Genomic DNA, 23,429 nt, shown 5'->3' with positions numbered 1-23,429 from the left:
TATTCCTAATCCTAAGTTATCGTACCTGTACAAATAGAACCGGTGCAGGCGGGGGATGTAGCTCAGTCGGTAGCGCGCTGGATTTGTATCCAGTTGGCCGCTGTCAGCGTGAGTTCGTCCCCACGTTCGGCGAGAGATTTATTTCTCAGAGTCAACTTTGTGTGCAGACTCTCCTCGGTGTCCGAACACCCCTGTGTGTACACGCAAGCACAAGACCAAGTGCGCACGAAAAAGATCCTGTAATCCATGTCAGAGTTCGGTGGGTTATAGAAACACGAAAATACCCAGCATGCTTCCTCCGAAAACGGAGTATGGCTGCCTTAATGGCAGGGTAAAAAACGGTCATACACGTACAATTCCACTCGTGCAAAAAACACGAGTGTATGTGGGAGTTTCAGCCCACGAACGCAGAAGAAGAAGAAGAAGAACCGGTGCAAGCTTGCCCAAATACACCTCAACACAACAGAGTACTGTAGAACTCGTTGTATTTGTTGAACAGTACAGTGCATTACAACATAAAAACAGATAACTCAACCGTAGCATAACAGCAACACTCTACAATCTCTAAAGTTATTATTTTAATTATTGCTCTAATCTATACATATATAAATAAAAGAGAGTGTCTGTCTGTCTGTCTGTGTGTGTGTGTGTGTGTGTGTGTCTGTCTGTCTGTCTGTGGTCGCCATACCTCAGAGATGGCAAAAGATAAGCACAAGATATTTTGCATGCACACTGCCCTGGACCCACAAATGTGCACCTGGGTTTTAATTTCTCCAGACATTGTTTCCTTTCTCGGATAATTACCCTCCCCATCTATCAATAGATCAGTGCAAGGGAGGTAAGTCATGGTTTGTCACCCACGGAAGGGAGGTAACTCTCATCAAACCAGTATACCGTGTCATTCTCAAGGGTTACCCCCCGCCCGCTATCATCCCGCCGCCCCCCCCCCCCCCCCACACACACACACACACACACTAACCCTGCCCCCTGCTCCCCCTCCCTGCCTTCCAGATCATCGCGAATAATGTTTACGAAACGATCGCCTCAGTGAAAGATCACGAGAATTTACAGATTTCTCTCCCCTGTTCAAAAAGGTATGACGCGCTCACTCATGAGGTATGCGTGCTTTGATCAGACGGTAACTACAGTGGGTGTGAGAAGGGGTAAACAAATCACGAAGAACACGTTGAACCAAATAGAAACTTGCCTTGCCTATACATCCAAATGTATGAGCTCACACTGTCATTTTTCTTATCCACATTGGAATAAGATTCGAGAGGTTTCTGAGAGAGGGGAGAGCAGAAACACCCGGGCGAAGCCGGGCCTGACTGCTAGTACAGTAATAGTCCTGTCTTCAAGAAGGACAACTAATTCAGCTTTTGTCCTTATCTAATCAATTAGCCAATAACTGAATAAGCCAATACGTGACTGATCACAAAGTGACAAACTGATCAAGTAAACAATGAATTTTGTTTTGTTATACTTGTGTAATGTTTTATTGATTTATTTTTTGTTTTACTGTGGTACAGAATAAATAACTAAAATATATATATGAAAACTAAGTCTAAATGTAGGTTTTTGTTTCAGCTTTGCTGCTGGTGGAAAATGATCCAAAGGCTTTATTCCGTCGCTGCCAGGCCTACGATGCCTTAGGCAAGGTAGAGGAAGCGTACAAAGACGTTATGACCTTGATGAAGGTCGACCCGAAAAACACTGCTATCGTCCCTTATTATCAGAAGCTGCATCCAATCATACAAGAAAAGGTAAGTTAATTTGCTTCTGGAGTTTGCTCAAATTTGTTGAATGTCAAAGTTTATGATGTGTGAATTCTCTTCTTCTTTTCCATTCTAGAATTCTCTATTACGTGCGAGAAGTGACTGTAAATGAGACAATGACAAAAGGTGACGTTTTCATGTCAGTATATGTCCCAAATGACATCACCAATACATTTTTTAATTCTATCTAATCTGTTTTCGTTCTATTTTTTTTAATAACATGCGTTAACAATTGATTGTCAACTGGAATGGAAGAGCACAAAAAGTGTAACTTGATACAGTCGACTCCGGATATTACGTCACCCCTCGGGGGATGTTTTTGAGCGACGTTATACGCGGTGACGCTGTATCCGGTTCATCGGTTATAACGTCACTTTTACGCGCGGGTGATGTTATATCCGGAGTCCAAGAGTTATGTCCCTTTCTAAAGTACTGACTGTTTTTAATAAAACTGTGCAGAAATGGAACGTGCAACATTAGTGTTGTTTAAAAATCACAACAACATATTGTTGTAAGTTTTAAACTAACTTATTACAATAATCTTTAATTCACTTCCTCATATATAGAATTGTGGACTATTCTCTTCTTTGAGTATTTCCAAAACCTGGCTAGATCATGAATACAAAATTGTATACACAAAATTTCCCCCAAATTTCGTCCATCGTATCAACGTACAGTATAATGAGAATTGTAGGCTACATGCTGATTCTGAGACAGGTTGCTAGTGTTGGAATGTAAAGCTCCGTCTGGTTCCATCGACAATCTCAGTCTTTAATTATAGTGTCCGACGTTATTAGCTTTAAGGACACACACACACACACACACACACACACACACACACACACACACACATGGCTGTCGTTCATTCATATTCTGCTAGATCTTGACCTGTCCTTGATGTCCGAAGAAATAACAAGTCGCGTAAGGCGAAAATACAATATTTAGTCAAGTAGCTGTCGAACTCACAGAATGAAACTGAACGCAACGCAACGCAGCAAGACCGTATACTCGTAGCATCGTCACTCCACCGCCCGTGGCAAAGGCAGTGCCCGTGGAATTGACAAGAAGAGCGGGGTATTCGTTGCACTGAGAAGGATAGCACGCTTTTCTGTACCTCTCTTCGTTTTAACTTTCTGAGCGTGTTTTTAATCCAAACATATCATATCTATATATTTTTGGAATCAGGAACCGACAAGGAATAAGATGAAAGTGTTTTTAAATTGATTTCGAAAAAAAAAATTTGATAATAATTTTTATATATTTAATTTTCAGAGCTTGTTTTTAATCCGAATATAACATATTCATATGTTTTTGGAATCAGCAAATGATGGAGAATAAGATAAACGTAAATTTGGATCGTTTATAAATTTTTATTTTTTTTTTACAATTTTCAGATTTTTAATGACCAAAGTCATTAATTAATTTTTAAGCCACCAAGCTGAAATGCAATACCGAAGTCCGGGCTTCGTCGAAGATTACTTGACCAAAATTTCAACCAATTTGGTTGAAAAATGAGGGCGTGACAGTGCCGCCTCAACTTTCACGAAAAGCCGGATATGACGTCATCAAAGACATTTATCAAAAAAATGAAAAAAACGTTCGGGGATTTCATACCCAGGAACTCTCATGTCAAATTTCATAAAGATCGGTCCAGTAGTTTAGTCTGAATCGCTCTACACACACACACACACACACACACACACACACACACACACACACACACACACACACGCACGCACACACGCACATACACCACGACCCTCGTTTCGATTCCCCCTCGATGTTAAAATATTTAGTCAAAACTTGACTAAATATAAAAATGACGAGAACTTTATGGGTCCTTATACGTAATTACTGTCTATTTGACTTATATTATTATTATTAACGAAGAAGTTTCTCGTCAACAGCAAAGTGGCTGCCCACCTTTACGCACAATCGTTCTGGTACCAGGTAGTAACAACTTTGGGTTCATAGTTACCCCCTTTCCCCCATCCACCGTCTCCACCACATCTAGTGAGCGGGACGTTATGCTCGTTAGACTACTACTGTACTAATTATTATCATTATAAGGTCACTTGATATAACGTCCATGGCTTTCCAAGAAGAGTCATAATAGTGCTTTAAGAGTGCAGTATCACTTTTCTCAAATTGTCGGTTCACTGCACTTAGTGTTTACCTTTACAATTTAGCCTCAGGGCCGGACTACCGGGGGGGGTTATGGGGGTTGCGCAACCCCCCCCCCCCCCCCCCCTAGCCTAAACATGTACCTCACTTATTAAATTTTTTTTATTATTGTTTATTTTATGCCGTTTCATGCAAGGAGCGACCATTTTCCTATCTCAAAATATGACCTACCCATCAGCTTCAGGGGGCGAAGCCCCCTGACCCCCACAAGGGGCTCTGCCCCTTGACCCCGCCAGGGGGAACATCCCCCTGGACCACCACTGGCAACCCCCCCCCCCCCCCCCCCCCCCCCCTCCTCTTCGCCTAGTCCGGCCCTGAGCCTGAGCGACCTACTCAGCCTGTCGACAACGCCCAGTTGAAAATGAAGCTCAGCCTCCTCGTCGTGGGCAGTTGTAGTCAGTATTCTACGGACCAAAAAACAAACAAACGTCGTAGTCTGTTCTCATCCTCTCGACCTTCTCATACCGTCATTTCAATAATCGAGTTTTTTTTTTTATATGCGTGATTGAAGGACAGAAGTAGACAGATCCATTCGCACGCGCTCGCGCAGGAGTAACCATGTATGCTCGATATGAAACTTTAAAAAAAACAAAATTTCAATTAAAAACCAAGACAGGAACTCACAAAACGAATTATATGCAACCTGGAACACTGAGGAACCTAAGTAAGGAACTCACAAAGCGAAATGAAATAAAACATTTTTCATTACTGACTAAAAACATAGAACAGGAACTCACAAAACGAAATGAAATGAAATAAAACATTTTTCTTTTGATTAAAAACCTCGAACAGGAACTCACAAAACGCATGCAGCAAAAATAATTATGCCTTGAACCTAGTTTCCTTGGGCCTCTAACAACGGGAAAACGGAACAACTTGAATACCGTTAATACACAAAACTTGTGACACGTGTAGGGGAAATGAACATGCCTTGACAGTCGTTCACTATGCAAACTGCTGCATATGGGTATTGATATGACGTTATAACCGACATGGATGAGTGACGTTATAACTGGGTGACGTTATATCCGGTGACGTTATATCCGAGGTTAAAATAGTCTTGGAAAGAAGGAATTGAGCCGGGACCGGTGTTTGGGTGACGATATAACGGGGTGACGTTATATCCGGCGACGTTATAAACGAAGTAGACTGTATGTAGTTTATTTAGAGGGAAAAAAATCTTCCACTTTCATGTCACTTTGTCAGTGTGTACCATGCAACATACATTTGCCAAACAGCTATGTGTAAGTAGATTATTTGTTAGTGGTATAGAAAATACTGATCAACAATTAAAGTCAGTTTTCACATTCATGTTCTACCTGTTTCTTATTTGTTTATTCTTTTGGTAATGGTGAAATGTCAGCAATCGTGTGTCGTTCGGGACAGTAGACATGACACCTGACCTTTTGTCACTGTCTCAAATATAAAGAAGTGACAAATTCTTTGTAGAGTTTGAATCCATTTTTTTTTCTCAACAGGCAAAGCAGCAGAACAGTCTTCCGAGCAAAGTATCGCAGATGTTCAACCTGGCCTTTGATCCCTCTGTTGAGCTGGATAAAAGAACACAGGTAAGTTGATGTCAGGGTTTGTTCTGACTCTGTGTCGGCGTGTGTCTGCTTTTGCGCATCTGCGTGCACAGGACAACTACACGCCGCTAACAGTTAAAGGGAAAGTTGAAGCGAAAGTCATTTTCTTATGCGTAAATTAAGAAAGTCCAAGGTGTTTTTGTTTTTTTACAGATTTTCTTCCATGTATGCAGTTTTCTATTCTGTCATGTTCTTATACATATGTGTTTAGATTCATTCCTTTATCTTAGAAAGTTATGGATACCTTTGCGTTAAAATTGTATTTTAAAAGTGTGTGAAGTAAATGTTAGGAATAAATGAGGCAACAGGGAAATAGCTCAGCTGCCAATGTAATCATCACTTTCTGAGCAAAGTGAGGACTGACAACAATGTTATGGAGAGAAGATTCATTCTACTTCTTTCACATTCCCCTAGCTCTCATGAGATGATGACACCAGGGTCGAGGGGCACGAGAAAGTTACCAACCGGGTGGGAGTCAGCCTGGGTGTTGGATTGGTTGAAATTGAGATTTGTTATGATTTCAACCAATCAGACCCGTGACTTGTTCCCACCCACCCAGTTTCGCTTCATGCACCTCAGCCCCTGCGGTCTCCTGCCTGATTGAATGCTGCTATACACTGCTCATCAGCCAGGATGTAGCATACACATTATACAAATGCTGATACATTTACTAGTGCGCCCTGCACCATTGGCGCATTAAATCTGAAAATGTCCCATCACAATTTGCGTCAGTGCGTCAAAGGGCGCATTGAGATTACGTTCCACTGCGCTAGCAAATGTACACTTTACATCGGATTACACACACACACACACACACATACACATACAGAGATAACACGATATAGCTGCTAATGCTCAGATGGCACCATATTGCACTATTTTGCATCTTTGGTCAAAACGCGTACAGGCCTCTTAGGCGCTACTTGCCTTTGACTATGTCCCATCGGAATTTGGTTGAGGGGGACAAATGTCCCATTGCCTTTTTCTCCCAGGTTAAACCCTGCAGGTCTTTAAAAGGAGGAAGTTACAAATGAGGGTAATGAGCAACAAATGCAAAAAGACAAGTTCTTAAAAGGGAGGAATTCTTAAATTGGGGGTCTCAAAAGGAGTGTGGGCGGGAATGTATCTCAGTCGGTAGCGCGCTGGATTTGTATCCAGTTGGGCGCTGTCAGCGTGAGTTCGTCCCCACGTTCGGCGAGAGATTTATTTCTCAGAGTCAACTGACAACTTTGTGTGCAGACTTTCCTCGGTGTCCGAACACCCCCCGTGTGTACACGCGCAAGCACAAGACGAAGTGCGCACGAAAAAGATCCTGTAATCCATGTCAGAGTTCGGTGGGTTATAGAAACACGAAAATACCCAGCATGCTTCGTCCGAAAACGGCGTATGGCTGCCTAAATGGCGGGGTAAAAAACGGTCATACACGTAAAATTCCACTCGTGCAAAAAACACGAGTGTACCTGGGAGTTTCAGCCCACGAACGCAGAAGAAGAAGAAGAAAAGGAGTGTTCCACTGTATACATTTCTCTTCTATTTTTCTGAACAGGCTTTCAACAACCTGATTGTGCTGTCGAGGGATGACGCAGGAGCCAATCTGATTTGCCAGCAAGGAGGAATGGAACATCTGCTGGAGGCCATGAAAGAAAAACAGGAGGATGTGATCATCGGAGCTTTGAGAGTTCTTGCTTCTCTTGCTAGGAATAGCAAAAAGAGGGTGAGGAAAAGTTTGTTGTTGTTGTTTGTGGTGGTAGTTGTGTCTGTGTGTGTGTTATGGGGGAAGAGGTGTGATGTTGTTGTTGTTGATATGTGTGTGTGTGGGATGGGTGATAGAGGCAGATTTTTATTTTGTTAAAATTGAAACGTCCTTATACCTTACCATTCTTGTTTTTTTGATTCTATGCAGAAGTCTGCATTTACACAATGTTTTTCCTACACCAGAGGCAGAGGCGGTTGATTAGCTTAGAAATAAAATTAAAAAACAGTGTCCTTTTTGGGGGCAAGATTTCTAGCTACCATTGGAGATTTTGCTGTGCATAGATATAGCCCTATTTTAAAATTCATGACTTGTAGACTTTACCTGAACTGGTTTTTATCTCAAATAAAAAGACCAAAAACCACTGTACTCACAAGTGAACGAAGAAGACGGAAAAAATAACGGCGACGTTTCGACCCTAGGGTCTTCTTCAGGCACATAAACAAGGCAGGAAAAAAGAAGAAGACAGAAATCAGAACAGAACGGGCGGGCGCAGTGGCGTGGTGGTAAGACGTCGGCCTCCTAATCAGGAGGTCGTGAGTTCGAATCCCGGTCGCTGCCGAGATTTTTCTGATCTCCCAGGTCAACTTATGTGCAGACCTGCTACAGCAGTCCCTCTCATGAACGGACACCCTTGGGCCATAGCAAAACTGTCCGTACATTGCAGGTGTCCGGTCACGGGAGGGGTGACCACACCACCCCCTCCCCCATACACACACAGAGACACACAAACAACAGCATTGAGTCTATGCTAATCACTTCTTGTGGCTGCTAAACAATAAACTCCTAATACTTCTTTAAACGTTCTGTAAAAATGATTTGTATGAAAAGTGTTGAAAAGAAGAGATAAAATAAATCCTCAAGGCAGTGAACACACTGACATACGAAAGCAGCCACACAAACACAGCACAGAGGAGCGTGTGCAGATGCCTTGCAAGAATAAGCTTGAAGACCAGTTTGAATAAATAGCAGCAGATAGAGCTGCATGTCATAATCATGTAATTTATTTTCATCTTGTCTGGCTTTATTGACTGCATGCCGATCATGTGGCATGGCAGTGACTTTTCACTCTTCAGTCGGAAATACACTGTACATAACACAGCTCTCACTCTCCCTCACTAAATGCCTACCCCAAGCCGTGACAACTGATGCTTGGAAATTGTGTGGAAGAGTACACCTCTCTATTTCTCTCCAATGCTCTTCCTGCTGACAAGCAGTGACACCGGACACCCCACCGAGTTTAGCCAGCTACCCCTCCACCCCCCCTCCCTCCCTCTCTCTCTCACTCCCTCCAGCCATGTACTGTTTGGGGCTGTGGCCAGAGAGGTCAGCTCCAACTGTTCACTCAGAGCAAAACCAGTTGACTGTGTCGTAACTTTTGACAAAGCAAGACAACTGAAGGGTTCACAGATTAGGCAACCGACTCACTGGTCAAGGCTGAGGGGAAACAAGAGTATCTTGTCAATGAAAGAGGTTACACACAGACACACGATGCTGAGAACTGTGGCCGGTTTTTCACTCTCTTTCGCTCAGGACCTTTATCGACTGTGGTTTCTGTTGTTTACGTCCAACAGACAAGAATAATGAGCACAGTGCAGTTTCATGTTGGCATCTTCGCATGAACTCCACTCCTGACCAAAACTACCCCCCCCCCCCCCCCTCCTGATGGGTACAGGTGCACTCAAGTTACCAGTGACTGTCGTCACGCCATTGCGGCTGTGATCTTTGTACCAAGAGCCGGACTGCTCTGTTATCGATTTTGTTGTGGTGAAAATTTGACGATGGTCTGTCCGTACATTGGAGGTATGACCTGCTGTTGGGACCGAAAATGAGTGTCCGCGTCCACGTTTTGCAGGTGTCCGTTTAAGGGGGGGCAAATATAGAAGGAAAACACTCCGTGCCGAGCAAATGTGTCCGTACATGTCAGGTGTCCGCTCACGCCGGGGGCCGTACATTGCAGGGACTGCTGTAGTGACTTAACCCCCTTCGTGTGTACACGCAAGCACAAGACCAAGTGCGCACGGAAAAGATCTTGTAATCCATGTCAGAGTTCGGTGGGTTATAGAAACACAAAAATACCCAGCATGCCTCCCCCGAAATCGGCATATGCTGTCTGAATGGCGGGGTAAAAACGGTCATACACGTAAAAATCCACTCGTGCTAAAAACATGAGTGAACGTGGGAGTCTAAGCCCATGAACAAAAAAGAACAGAACGATGATCTACAGATTTAAGGATTCACAACCTAAAACAAACCGATAGAGGAGCAAAGGAGGCTATTAACAACCCCCCCCCCCCCACCCCTCTCCTAAAGAAAAATAAATTGCTTTGTTAATGTGCCTGAGGAAGACCCTAGGGTCAAAACGTCGCTGTTATTTGTTTCGTCTTCTTTGTTCACATGTGAGCACAGCACTTTTTGTTATTCTTTTCAATTATCACTCTCGCGCTCAGTCACCATAATCATGATAATGACCGGCACGGTTGGCCTAGTGGTAAGGCGTCCGCCCCGTGATCGGGAGGTCGTGGGTTCGAACCCCGGCCGGGTCATACCTAAGACTTTAAAATTGGCAATCTAGTGGCTGCTCCGCCTGGCGTCCGGCATTATGAGGTTAGTGCTAGGACTGGTTGGTCCGGTGTCAGAATAATGTGACTGGGTGAGACATGAAGCCTGTGCTGCGACTTCTGTCTTGTGTGTGGCACACGTTAAATGTCAAAGCAGCACCGCCCTGATATGGCCCTTCGTGGTCGGCTGGGCGTTAAGCAAACAAACAAACAAACAAGCAAGCAAACAAAGTCACCATAATTCTTCTGCTTTTTGTCTATCAACACACAGGCAACAGCAGTGGCCAGCGCCTTAGATTTGAACATCCTGATAAGCGTGCACGGTCAAGGAACGAAGGAGGTGACCTCGGCCGCTGGGCACCTGCTACAGATGTTGCTGGACTGGTACGCCGGGCTGCAGGATTACCGAGCAGGTGTCAAGCATGTGGAGGAGGAGAAGAAGAAAGGGGAGCGTGTCCGCTGGCCAAAGCTGCAAATAGGTGAGTAACATTTTCAAGGTTTCATTTAGGCAAAAAAAAAAATAGGTGTGGTTACGGTAACATAGCCAAAAAAATAGGGTAGGAAGGTAGGCGATCACTTTTTTTTAAAAAACTTTTTTTGTAATGTGTACAAATTAAACCTACTTGACAGGGAAATAAGTGTGCGACTCGGGCGATTTCGCTTTCATTGCGTTTTCTGCACTCGTTTTCTTTGACAAATGTAATAAAAAGTTATAGGGTCGGCCCCTAAAAATAGGGTAGGTTGGGTTACCGTAACCACACCTATTTTTTTTTTAGGCCTTACTAGTGCGTCTTGCGCCAATGGCGCATAACATCTCAAAATGTCCCATTGGAATTCCCTTCGGTGCGTCAAAGGGCGCACACTTTGACGCACTGTGAGTATGTACCACTGCGCTGACCCATGCACACTTTTCATGGGAGTACAGTGTTCAGAATGACCAAAGCAAAAACGTGCGCCAAGCCGAGGAACTTGCGAGTTTGTGAAATGCGCTGTGATTGGCTTTTAATGTGTTATTCTTTAGTATTCAAGCAATCCTGCAAACTATCTGCACTTGCGCGTTTACCTCTGTGGAAACTGTCAACAGAAGCGATATCGATCGAAACACAAACACACACTAACATGATACACTGGCAAATTCTCATATCATCATATGGAACCAAATAGCACTATGTTGCATCTTTTGACAAAAGTATTTTGGCACCGCCTAACCTGCTTTGTGCGTTTTGCCTTGGACTATGTAATGTCCCATCAGAATTTGATTGAGGGGCGCAAATGTCCCATTGTCTTTTTCTTCCAGGCTAAACCCTGCATTTATATGAAACCTAGCTGTATGCTTGTGGTGATGTACAGTAGGAACATTTATGCATTGACATTGAGCCAGTGTTGGTGTTTAACCAGAACTTTTTTGTATTTAACCTGCGCTTGTTCTTTCAAAATCGTCTGGAGAAGAACTCGTTAAGGGTCGGTCTTATGTTTTGATTCTGTTCGACAGATTTTTCTTTTTCAAAATAAATGTGCTACATTGTTACACTTTAGTTTGGCTGGTTTTTCACACGCAAGTAACTCTGTTTTCTGTAACTCGGTTTTCTGAATCTATGTTCTTATCTTTTATGTAATATTGGTTAACACATAGTGCTATATCTGCACTGAACAGAAGAGGAATTGTGTTATTTTGTTGAAGTTCTTTTTAAAGATTTATTTTTAAATATATTTGTCTGCTTTGGATTTATATCTTTTGAACAAAATCATATGTTCCAGACGAAGATGAGCAGAAGTTTGTGGACCAAGTGTTCTCGGTGCTGATCAAGGTGTTTGACAGTTCAAAGGTCACTCCCGAGGCTCGCGACTCGGCCATGCAGCTTGTGATGAAGAACGTCACATACAAGACTGGACTCAGCTGGTCTGGAAAATTTCTTGACACAGACGGTAAGTGCTAAAAATCAGCTACCGGCGAGAATAGCCAAACACCATCGTGGCAATGAGTGTGCAGTCTCATCTCAGAACAGCACTTAATTAAGGTAGAACATTTTCATTTTCATTACTTTATTGTCCCATCGCTGGGAAATTCGGGTCGCTTCCTCCCAGTGGAAAGCTAGCAGCAACAGAGTCGCGCTACCCAGGTGTCTGCGTGTTTAGGTGTATTCAGCTACCTGCACTTATGGCAGAATGACCAAGGTCTTTTACGTGCCATTGTGATAACACGGGGGTGGGACATGGCTTCCGTCTCTGGGTCTGCACATAAAGTTGACCCGTGTCCGTCCCGGCCCGAATTCGATCCTGCGACCTTCCGATCACAAGTCCAGTGCTCTACCAACTGAGCTACATATAGACCACTTAATTTTTCTCATAAAATAAACAGTATCTTTATTGTATTGATAAAAAAAAAACTACCTAGTCAGACTCTCATGCTCAAATTGTGTTTGTACCGTAACATACCAACAACAGAAGAAAAACTAAATTAAACCGGTATAGGAATCCATTCGGAATTTGTACATTTGTACTTTTTTTGTTGTCGACAGAGCATGTGGGGCATTTCATTTGTATACTTTTGAGAGCTTTGATTCAAACTGCACCCACATGGTCAGTACCGTTAACACTTTTCCTCTTGATCTTTTCATTCTACAGGGATCGAGAGACTGCTAGGGCATTTCATTAGTATACTTTTGAGAGCTTTAATGCAATCTGCAACCACATATTCAGCTCCATTAACAGTTTTCTTCTTGATCATTTCATTCCACAGGGATCGAGAGACTGCTGACCGTGGCCGGGACCCAGAAGCTGTACAAGACTCTGACCATCACCGACATGTCGCGCATGCATGCTTCTGCCGCCCTGTCTACCATCTACGAGGACCTGGTCAGCGACAAACAGCGTGACAAGTTCAAGGACAAGTGCTGCAACTTCCTCAAGTAAGTTGGATGCTGGTCAAATTTGTTTGCCCAATTTAAGATCTGAAAAAGGGAGGTTCCGCTCTATTACAAACTAAATAAAATCTGACTAGCTCATATTTGACAGATTAGAGTAGCAGACCTGTGCACATCTACGGTTTCTCCGTAATTTCTCCGATTTTTATATGCAGAATACGGTGCTACGGATTTTTAATTAAAATTCCGAAATTCCGATGTTTTATTCCAAAAAAAAAAGTTTTGTACTTTTTTTCTGTTTTAAGATGTTTTGACCAATTAGTTGGCCGTTGCGCTGAAAAGACGTTTTCCGATTTACTGGAAGCGCGCGTGTTCTCAGCATTGAGTCTTTGTTCTTAGATTTAGTTCGTCCAGCGTCTACGTGGCAACTTGTGATTGAAGTGAAACATGGAAAAGAAAAAAAGAGTGCGAGATTCAGATAGCCGTGAAGAGGAGACACCAGCTCTGTCACCATTCCCATTCTACTGCGTCATAGTGTTTCAGTTTGTGTGCTTTGTGAGCAGAATTATGTCTTGAACTGTCGTTACAGCTTACTACTGAAACATTTTAAAAACTACTGAAATTTGGTTTGTTTACTACTGATGAGCGTTTTGAGTGTGCACAGGTCTGGAGTGGGGACTATATACCATACTAGAATGAATACCCGCTTCGCCGGGTAGCCGGCTTCGCCGGGAAGAAGTACTTAGAGCCGTACGCCGGCTTCGCCGGGTCCGAACTATGGACCCGCCAAGCTTAGGTCCCTCCCAGATTCGTGGAATGGGAACAGCACGAAAATGATTCAGTGGCCATAATGCCATTCCTGACCATATCGAGTCCCATCCTTGTCGACGAATGTAACCGTGTTAATCACCTTTGGAGGCGAACTCCACTCAAACAGGACTGAGCAAGTTATGGCTTCTCAAAGGAAGGCCAGTACATAAAATTACACAAAAGCCGCCAGACCACATCACAAACAGAACTGAAGAATGCACAGGTGTTGCTTACATAGAGACACACACACTTACACACACACACACACAAACACAGAGAAGCCGTATCTATAGAGAGATAGATGACAGTGTATTTTTCGCGTGGCTATAAATTGATTCGACCTTTGCACTTTTACAGTGAGGATAATTTACGGGTCCAATTTACGTTCTGTACACTGCGTTGACCTTCTAAAAATAGTAACGCCGGGAATATCCGAAGACGCTCAGCGCAGTGGACAGCGCAGTGTAGTAACTTACAACTGAACGGGAAAGCCACACGAAGGAAGGGAGATAAACGCCAAACACTGGAGAAGATAAGGAAGAGTTACTTATAATGGTGAAATGAACACAAAAACGAAAATGAGTTCAGCGCTGCGCGCTGAGAGCACGTGTTGAAATATCTCATCGATGATATTGTGTCCGGGGTGTAGCTGAATACGGTGTCCAAATTTGAAAAAGATCCACCGAGAACTTTGGCGTTGTGATGTGGTGTAGCGGCTATGGTGTGTCGGTATGGGGGCCCGGGTCGCTGAGGTGGAACCAAAATAGCTGAGGTGGAACCAAAATCGGTTCAGCGCTGCGCGCTGAGAGCACGTGTTGAAATATCGACCAGGTTGTGTCCTGTACCGGGTCAACCTGAATATGCCCACCAAATTTGAAGCAGATCCATCGAGAACTTTGGCCGTGCATCGCGCACAGACAGATACACACACACACACAGACACACAGACACACAGACACTAGTCGTATATATATATAGAAGGATACCCCATAAAATCAACTTCACAGCAAAAGTTGCCATTTTTTTTAGAAATCCTCTTTTCCTGAAAAAATGTGTAAGTTGAACAGTCAGTGACTTGTGTAAACTATTTCCTCTGTAGATGGCTTTACGGTGGACACCCAGCCCCTTTTAAGACCCCCCCTCCCCCCCCCCCCCCCTAATTTAAAGATTCCTTCTGTTTTCGGGCCCTGTTTCAAGGTACTGAACAGGGGCGGGGATGTGGCTCAGTCAGGGCGGGGATGTAGCTCAGTCAGGGCGGGGATGTAGCTCAGTCAGGGCGGGGGTGTAGCTCAGTCAGGGCGGGGATGTAGCTCAGTCAGGGGCGGGGACGTAGCTCAGTTAGGGTGGGGACGTAGCTCAGTCAGGGGCGGGGACGTAGCTAAGTCAGGGCGGGGATGTAGCTCAGTCAGGGGCGGGGATGTAGCTCAGTCAGGGGCGGGGATGTAGCTCAGTCAGGGGCGGGGACGTAGCTCAGTCAGGGGCGGGGATGTAGCTCAGTCAAGGGCGGGGACGTAGCTCAGTCAGGGGCGGGGATGTAGCTCAGTCAGGGCGGGGATGTAGCTCAGTCAGGGCGGGGATGTAGCTCAGTCAGGGTGGGGACGTAGCTCAGTCAGGGCGGGGACGTAGCACACGAGTGTACGTGGGAGTTTCAGCCCACGAACGCAGGAAAAAAAAAAAAAGGTACTGAACTTGTCAAATCCAGGTGCACGGAGCCCCTGGGGCTTTTAGTCATACCTCAGGCAGCTATCCGTTAGAAGAACTACCAAGTTTCATTGACTTGCACCCAAAGAGTCAAGAACTGCGATTTTTTTTACAAATTAATATCGTACTCGGACCCGGCTGGTCTTGACCTATTTTTGGATCTAAATTTAGATCAGGTAGATCACCACATCATGCACAAAAAGACACGTCACTAAAGCAAACTATGTCAGACGTCATCATGAGTTTGTGTAAAACAAAATGGAGGCTGGAATCACTCAAGTTGAATCGAACTCCGACCAAACACCACGTAATAACTAGGTTAATTTATGCACTCGCGTGAACAAGAAACTGTCGAGCTTCACAGATGTCGTCGTTGGGTAGTTTCGGGTTTGTTTTACTACCATAGGAGGATTTTTGAACTGTAAATGCACTCAGCTGCAACAAAAACGCAAAACGAAGGCTGTGAGCTGCACTGTGCTTTTCAGATTTGTTGTTCATAACCTCTGAAACTTGAACCCCATTTTAAGACTCCCTACCCCCCGCGGGTTAGGGGGAAGAATTTACCCGATGCTCCCCAGCAAGTCGTAAGAGTTTCTCCTTTTACCCTTGTTAAATGTTTCTTGTATAGAATATAGTCAATGTTTGTAAAGATTTTAGTCAAGCAGTATGTAAGAAATGTTAAGTCCTTTGTACTGGAAACTTGCATTCTCCCAGTAAGGTCATATATTGTACTACGTTGCAAGCCCCTGGAGCAATTTTTTGATTAGTGCTTTTGTGAACAAGAAACAATTAACAAGTGGCTCTATCACATCTTCCCCTTTTCCCCTATCCCATCTCCCCCCTTTCCCCGTCGCGATATAACCTTGAATGGTGGAAAATGACGTTAAACACCAAATAAAGAAAGAAAGAAAGTAAGACTCCCTCCTTTTCAAGGCCTGATTTGCTCACATTTCCAGGGGTGTTGCAGGTAGCTCTGCTTCCTCCTTGGGGATGAAGCTACCAGGGGAAGGGATTGTGCCTTTCCGGTGCTCCCCCTTGGACCTCCCTAGTCTAGGACCCTGGGTCTTCGCGAGGTGGCCATTGTGGCGTAATCCCTCCGGCCTAGCATAACGTTTCCCTATCCCAAGACCGACCGTGCGTGGTCTATGACCACATCCTCTACGAGGTGACCCTATCAACTAGGCAGCGCAAGCCCCTAGGCGAAACACGGCGGATCTAGAGGAGAGAACCTCGATAAAAAATTTGAGCTGCCATGAAGACGGAGCATGTTGGCTGAGGACAGCGGGCAGACCTTCTGTGCCGACACCCATCTACAGGAGAAAACCAGGCATGCACGCATCAAACCCAACATGGCCATACATAACCGGGAACGTAGAAGAAGAAGAAGAAGAAGCTCACATTTCTAGAGGTCTGAAAAAGGGGGGGTTCCAGTGTGTTATGATTTTTTTGTCACCATCTTTTCCCCTGTGATAGTTTTTGCCCCGGGGGCTGTTGTGCAACGATTTTCTGTTTTCTGTTCACTATTCACATGCCTGGATTCTGTATTCTTTCCCTTGAATTATCTCCCTTGCTGAAAGTTCTGAATTTTGTTTTGCCGCAGGGACCTGTTTGGCGATAAAAACGTGGACTCCAAGATTGAAGCCATTGAAATCATCTCAAGTCTGCTGCAGGTATGACTGCCATGTTTGGACTATCTTTTGCCAATGTTTTTCTGCTGTTTTCTGTTGTCAGTTTTACTCATTTGTGTTTGATATTCTGTTATATTTAATGTACCTTCAGTAGATCTATGTGTTTCTAATTGTAAAACTAGCAGTGATGTCTGCAGAAGCTAAAAGTTTTGTCCAACCTAATGGATGTGAGTGACTGATCTCTGTGAAAATGAAACAAGGTGTGGTTTGTGTGTCTGTGCCTACTTGCATTCGTGGGTGTGTGTGTGGGTGTGTGTGTGCTTGTATGCTGGTCATCAAAATATAGTACTTCATAATGCGGCTTAGTAGTTGGTTGTGTGCTATGGTATTGATTTATCTTCCAAATAAGATTTGCAGTTGTGAAAAGTATATTTGTCTTTCTTACTTGCTGTTTTAAAATACCTGGACATAGTATAAACAGTTATAAATGCATTAAATAAGATGAGGATGAAGACGATGATAATGATGATGATTGATTATTGATTAATGACAATGATGATGATGATGAAGACAATGGTGACGATAATGATGATAATTTTCAGGGGCCATACGATGTGGGCACCATGTTGCTTGGAATGGAGGGAGTGGTTCAAATCATGCTGACCATGGCAGCCAGCGACAACACACACTACCAGGTAAATATTGTCCTTTCAACACCTCTTTTTGATGAGGGATATTTGACAGTCCGTCAAATTTAAAATAAAAGAAAACAGAACTCTGAAACACATAGACCAAAATCAAGACAGTTATTGCACCTTCTCAAACTTAGAGACCTTAGTGGACTATCCACAGTGTAAATATATTCTTTTTGGCAACAGACATTTTAGTGTTGCACAATTATGGTTCCAAAGTCGTAAACAGATAGAACTAAAAGCCAGTAACACAGAGCTTTTTTCGGCAACAGACATTTTGAAGACTGTCTCACCAAGGGAAAAAAGTTTCTCTTTTAGCAATTTGTTGTTGTTGTCATTGTTGTTGTAAAATTCTCCTCGTGTGAAACAGAATTTCTTCAGCAGTTTATTGTGGTCATTATTGTCCATTGAGACATTACTTTTGAAATGTTTTATTAACCACTACTCGTTCATCAGTTTGTTGTTGCTATATCATTGTCCATTTCGGAATGTCTTTGTGAAATGTCTTGAAAATACTGCATAATTTCTTCACTTAGAAAACAATATATGCAATGAATTGAACGTTTCACTTGAGAACATTCTGTATGGTATTTATTGAACGTTCCCTTCATTAGCCTGTTTGGGTTTTAAGAGTCCTGATTTTGGAATGTTTGCGTTCTATTTGTTTGTTTGCTTAACGCCCAGCCGACCACGAAGGGCCATATCAGGGCGGTGCTGCTTTGACATATAACGTGCGCTACACACAAGACAGAAGTCGCAGCACAGGCTTCATGTCTCACCCAGTCACATTATTCTGACACCGGACCAACCAGTCCTAGCACTAACCCCATAATGCCGGACGCCAGGCGGAGCAGCCACTAGATTGCCAATTTTAAAGTCTTAGGTATGACCCGGCCGGGGTTCGAACCCACGACCTCCCGATCATGGGGCGGACGCCTTACCAGTAGGCCACCGTGCGGGTGTTTGCGTTCTATGTGTTTTCCACCTGTTAGTAACTTCTTAAGGCCAAAAAAAAATAGGTCTGTTTACGGTAACATAGGCCAAAAAAATAGGGTCGGTAGGTCGGGATTTTTATTTTTATTTTTTTCCTCCAAAAAACCATATATTTACGTTATTTTGCCAAAAACCCAGATTTTTTTTTTTTTTTTTTTTTCCCCCCAAATGCCAAAAAAAAAGTCTAGGGTCGCGCGAATAAAATAGGGTCGGTCGGGTTACCGTAAACAGACTATTTTTTTTGTTTTGCCTAACGCATTATTTTCATCTCAGCGTGTAGCAGTGGAGGCGATTGTTCACTCGGCGTCCAAGAAAGATCGCTGTACAGGAATCCTGAAGGACGCAGTCCCAATCCTGAAGAAACTGTACCAGTCGGCCGATGACAGTCTCAAAGTCCGCGCGTTAGTGGTGAGAATTTTTTTCCACCTCCTTGAACAGTTCTATTATCAGGATTTGATTTCCATGAAGTAAAATCTGAAGAGCGGCAGGAGTTTTACTTTGTATTTAAACAATTTTGCAGCAGTTTGTTTGAGTTCTTGGGTAAGTAGGTTTGGGGAATGGCAAGAGGTCCAGAAGGTCTTTGTGTTTGCATGAGTACGGTACCAACTTTCAAAAACGGTTATATCAGTGACAAGGTATTAAATTCCTCTAATTTTTGTGTGTCACATGTGTCTGAGGGCAGGTGTGTGTGTGTGTGTGTGTGGGTGTGTGTGGGTGTGTGTGTGTGGGCGTGTGTGGGTGTGCGTGTGTGTGTGCGTGCGTGCGTGTACGTTTGTGTGTGTGTGCATGTGCGTGCCTGTGTGTGTGTGTTTACATTAGTGCATTTATGTTCATGTGTATGTGTTTTTTCTGGGCATGTATACAACACAGTCATATATCTAAGTGCCTATTTTACTTTTCTTCAGTGTTGTTACGATTTCTTCAAGGTTTGTATTTGCAATACACAGTAAATGCTCATGCCTTTTTTTCCACTAGGGCCTTTGCAAGCTGGGCAGCTTCTCGGGAGGGGACGTAAGCGAGCAACCTATGGCCGATGGCTCCACGCTCTATCTCTCCAAGATCTGTCGCAAGTAAAAGTCCATGTACAATGAAATAAATGTAGTGCAATCAAATCCACCTTTCAAGACTTCCACAAATCTGAGAAAATCAGGTCTTCAATAATAATAAGGGTATTTATAGGGCGCAAATCCTAAAAAAGTTCTAAGCGCCTTACAATCTTAAATATAATCATCTTAATAACAGCAACAATACACAATGTAAGCGCCTTAAAAAGGTAGAAATCTGAAAATGGAGGTAAATTTACAGACTTTATGAACAGAATATAGAAAGAGCATGGTATTAAAAGTGGAGAAGTTTTAAATCAGGTGTCCTTAAATCGTTGGAAGTCAGAGGATTCTTCTTAAAAAAAGAAAAGAAAAAAAAATGAAATAGGAGATTTTGCTATTGGCCTCTTTCTGTCTGATTTTCTCTGTATTTTTTTTTTTAGCTCACGTTTTTTTGCCTCTTCTCTCTTTCTCTCACGCGCTCATCCTGTCTAAAACACTCTCTCGAGATCTCTGTCTCCCTCTCCTGCCCGTATCCCACCCTCCAACTCCTGCTCTCCCTTGCCCGCCACCCAACCACAATATTCAGTATATGTCGATGTGGCGTTGCAGGTTTTTGGCCAACACAACCAAAGACTGTGACCTGCGCAAATGGGCGACAGAAGGCCTTGCCTACTTGACGCTTGATGCCGAGGTGAAAGAAGAATTGGTGGAGGATACCACTGCCTTACAGTCCATCTTTGAATTGGCTAAGGTACAGTGTGTGTGTGTGGGTGTGTGTAGGTGTGGGGTGGGTGGGTGTGGGTGTGGGTGTCGGTGTCTGTGGGTGTGTGGGTGTGGGGTGTGAGTGGGTGTGTGTGGGGGTGGGTGTGGGTGTGTGTGTTTGTTTGTGTGTGTGTGTGTGTGTGTGTGTGTTTATTTGTGTGATGCTAGAAGAAAAATTAATAGGTGAATAATACCCCTGCCTTTGGGTCAGTCTTTGAATTGGCTATGGTACAGTGTGTGTGTGTGTGTGTGTGTGATGGGGGGGGGAGTAGATGTGTGTGTCTGTGTGTGAAAGCTTGTACATGCATCTATCTGTCTTGTTCTTCGTGTCCTTGTGTTAAATGAAGAAAGAATTGGTGGATTTTGAATTGGCTTATGTACACTGTGTGTGTAGGGGGAATGGGGTGGGAAAGGGTAGGTGACTGAGTGTGTGTGTTTGTGTATCTGAGTGTGTGTGTATCTGCATGTCTGAGTGTGTGTGTATCTGCGTGTCTGAGTGTGTGTGTATCTGCGTGTCTGAGTGTGTGTGTATCCGCGTGTCTGAGTGTGTGTGTATCTGCTTGTCTGAGTGTGTGTGTATCTGCGTGTCTGAGTGTGTGTGTATCTGCATGTCTGAGTGTGTGTGTATCTGCGTGTGCATGCATGTATCTGTCCCAGTGTCTGCCAGCTCGTGTACAGCTACAGGCAATGGGTCTTTCAGTTAATCTTATCATTATCTTTTTCACGGACAGATGCCAGAGCGCAACATGACGTACGCCTGTGTGACGGTGCTCGTTAACCTGACCAACAGCTATGACACAGCCGACATCACCCCAGAAATGGCCGAGCTGGCTAGGTTTGCCAAGCAGCACGTGCCGGAGGAACACGAGAAGGTGAGAAATCACTGAGAAAAGTGTATTAAAAAACAACAACAAAAATGTCTAAAAAAAAATAGACTGCCAAAGTTCTAAAATTCAGATTAAAAGAACAAGCAAGGTATGTTTTTTCTACGTTGCCTTTCTATGTCATTAAGGTTTCATCAGTAATCATTGTCTCAGTCTGGCATGTGTCTTTGAACGAGCTTCTGGACAATTTGTCAGATAAGTTTTTTTTCTGTTATATATATATCCCATGAGCTGCTTGTTTGTCCACTTAAAGATCACTGAGTCGTAGATCAGTGACTGTATCTATTATTTTGTCACCATTCAATGTTCCTATTACATACCTTGCTTGATTACATTTAGTCAAGTTTTGACTAAATGCTTTAACGTAGAGGGGGGAATCGAGACGAGGGTCGTGGTGTATGTATGAGTGTGTGTGTGTGTGTCTGTCTGTCTGTCTGTCTGTGTGTCTGTCTGTGTGTGTGTGTAGAGCGATTCAGACTAAACTACTGGACCGATCTTTATGAAATTTGACATGAGAGTTCCTGGAAATGATATCCCCGGACGGTTTTTTAATTTTTTCGATAAATGTCTTTGATGACGTCATATCCGGCTTTTTGTAAAAGTTGAGGCGGCACTGTCACACCCTCATTTTTCAATCAAATTGATTGAAATTTTGGCAAAGCAATCTTCGACGAAGGCCGGACTTTGGTATTGCATTTCAGCTTGGTGGCTTAAAAAATAATTAATGAATTTGGTCATTAAAAATCGGAAACTTGTCATTAAATGGTGTTTTTTTAAACGATCCAAAAACAACTTCATCTGATTCTTCGTCATTGTTTTTATTCCAAAAACATATACATTTGTTATATTTGGATTACAAACAAGCTCTAAAAAAAATATGAAAATTATGATTAAAATTAATTGTCCAAAATCGATTTAGAAACAATTTCATCTTATTCCTTGTCGGTCCCTGATTCCAAAAACATATAGATATGATATGTTTGGATTAAAAACAAACTCAGTACGCTAAAAAGAATAGAGATACAGAAAAGCGTGTTATCCTACTCAGCGCGACCATTACCGCACTATTCTGGCTTGTCGATTTCACTGCCTTTGCCACGAGCGGTGGACTGACGAAACTACGAGTATGCGGTCTTGGTGAAAAAATGCAGTGCGTTCAGTTTCATTCTGTGAGTTCGACAGCTTGACTAAATGTTGTTATTTCGCCTTACGCGACTTGTTTATTCTCTGAACAACAAACAAGTTAAAACCAGATGACAAGTACACCTAGACTAGCACCAATTCATTCATGATTTATTGCATATTCTATGTTCTCATTTTTTCCCTGGTCAAGGATGAGAATGTGATGTATTTTACAAAGGAAAAGATATCAAGCGAACAATGCATAGCATACACATCAGAGTTAGTAATTTGCCAGGATCACGAGACTTAGCCAGTAAGCCGCGTTCAGTCACTTGAGTCACGTACACGGGAGCAACTTTGCTTCAGCCCTAAAATGTTGACACTGTTAATTCTGAATATAGTCTGTTGGTGCTTGTCAGCTAATAGAATTGAAAAGTAACGTGTCGCTAATGGACCCTTTTTTTTTCTTCTCACTTTTTGCCTCCCTTGACATGAATGGCATATTTTATGTTTTGGTCTTGTTTTTGTCAGGACAAGCATGAGTGGGTGATCGAGCGAATCCTCAAGCTGGCCAAGGCAGGGATGGTCAACGCCCTGGTGGCTCTGTCCAGCACCGAGTCCAAGAATAGCCGGGAGTGCCTGTGTCGCATCTTCATGGCCATGGCCACCGTGGACTCTCTGAGAGGTCTGCTCGTACAGCAAGGCGCTGTCAAGGTCAGTTGTGGTTGTTGTTGTTGTAATACTGGCCTCCGTCAAGTCTGAACGAGGGCTTATATGGTACAACACAGAGCTGTCTGGGCTTGTGTCTGTTCATATGATCACAGTCACTGAGTCAGTGACAGTCACCCTGTAAGTGTATTGAATATGAAGTCATTGAGAATTGATCTGCTTTCATCTTTACACATTACAACATTTGACTGAAATCCAACTATTTTGTAAGCTTTAAGACACAATATCAGTTTTTGTGATCCGTCATCAGAATTTATGTTTTTACATTTAGTCAAGTTTGACTAAATGCTCACACGTTCCTTTTTTTTTTTTTCCCCCACAAGTGACTTTCAGACTTCT

At 43.3% G+C, this 23,429-nt stretch overlaps 1 protein-coding gene across 3 annotated transcripts in view; it reads left to right on the top strand.

Annotated features, from left to right (window-relative positions):
• The window catches only part of LOC138980396 (protein unc-45 homolog B-like), a 42,357-nt gene that overhangs the window by 4,927 nt on the left and 14,001 nt on the right, over positions 1–23,429 (top strand). For all 3 annotated transcript variants that reach the window (XM_070353262.1, XM_070353261.1, XM_070353260.1), the window contains exons 3-15: positions 1,588–1,763; positions 5,438–5,527; positions 7,092–7,259; positions 10,131–10,338; positions 11,618–11,785; positions 12,600–12,768; positions 16,835–16,904; positions 17,465–17,557; positions 18,821–18,955; positions 19,523–19,617; positions 20,203–20,344; positions 21,087–21,227; positions 22,893–23,075. In XM_070353262.1, the coding sequence (XP_070209363.1) occupies positions 1,588–1,763; positions 5,438–5,527; positions 7,092–7,259; positions 10,131–10,338; positions 11,618–11,785; positions 12,600–12,768; positions 16,835–16,904; positions 17,465–17,557; positions 18,821–18,955; positions 19,523–19,617; positions 20,203–20,344; positions 21,087–21,227; positions 22,893–23,075 (1,838 nt within the window). The remainder of the gene's footprint in view (positions 1–1,587; positions 1,764–5,437; positions 5,528–7,091; positions 7,260–10,130; positions 10,339–11,617; positions 11,786–12,599; positions 12,769–16,834; positions 16,905–17,464; positions 17,558–18,820; positions 18,956–19,522; positions 19,618–20,202; positions 20,345–21,086; positions 21,228–22,892; positions 23,076–23,429) is intronic.

The sequence above is a fragment of the Littorina saxatilis genome, linkage group LG11 (assembly GCF_037325665.1).
Source record: "Littorina saxatilis isolate snail1 linkage group LG11, US_GU_Lsax_2.0, whole genome shotgun sequence".
Lineage (NCBI taxonomy): Eukaryota > Metazoa > Mollusca > Gastropoda > Littorinimorpha > Littorinidae > Littorina > Littorina saxatilis.
The sequence above is the reverse complement of the archived record's forward strand: the minus strand, read 5'-3'. Positions and strand labels throughout refer to the sequence as shown.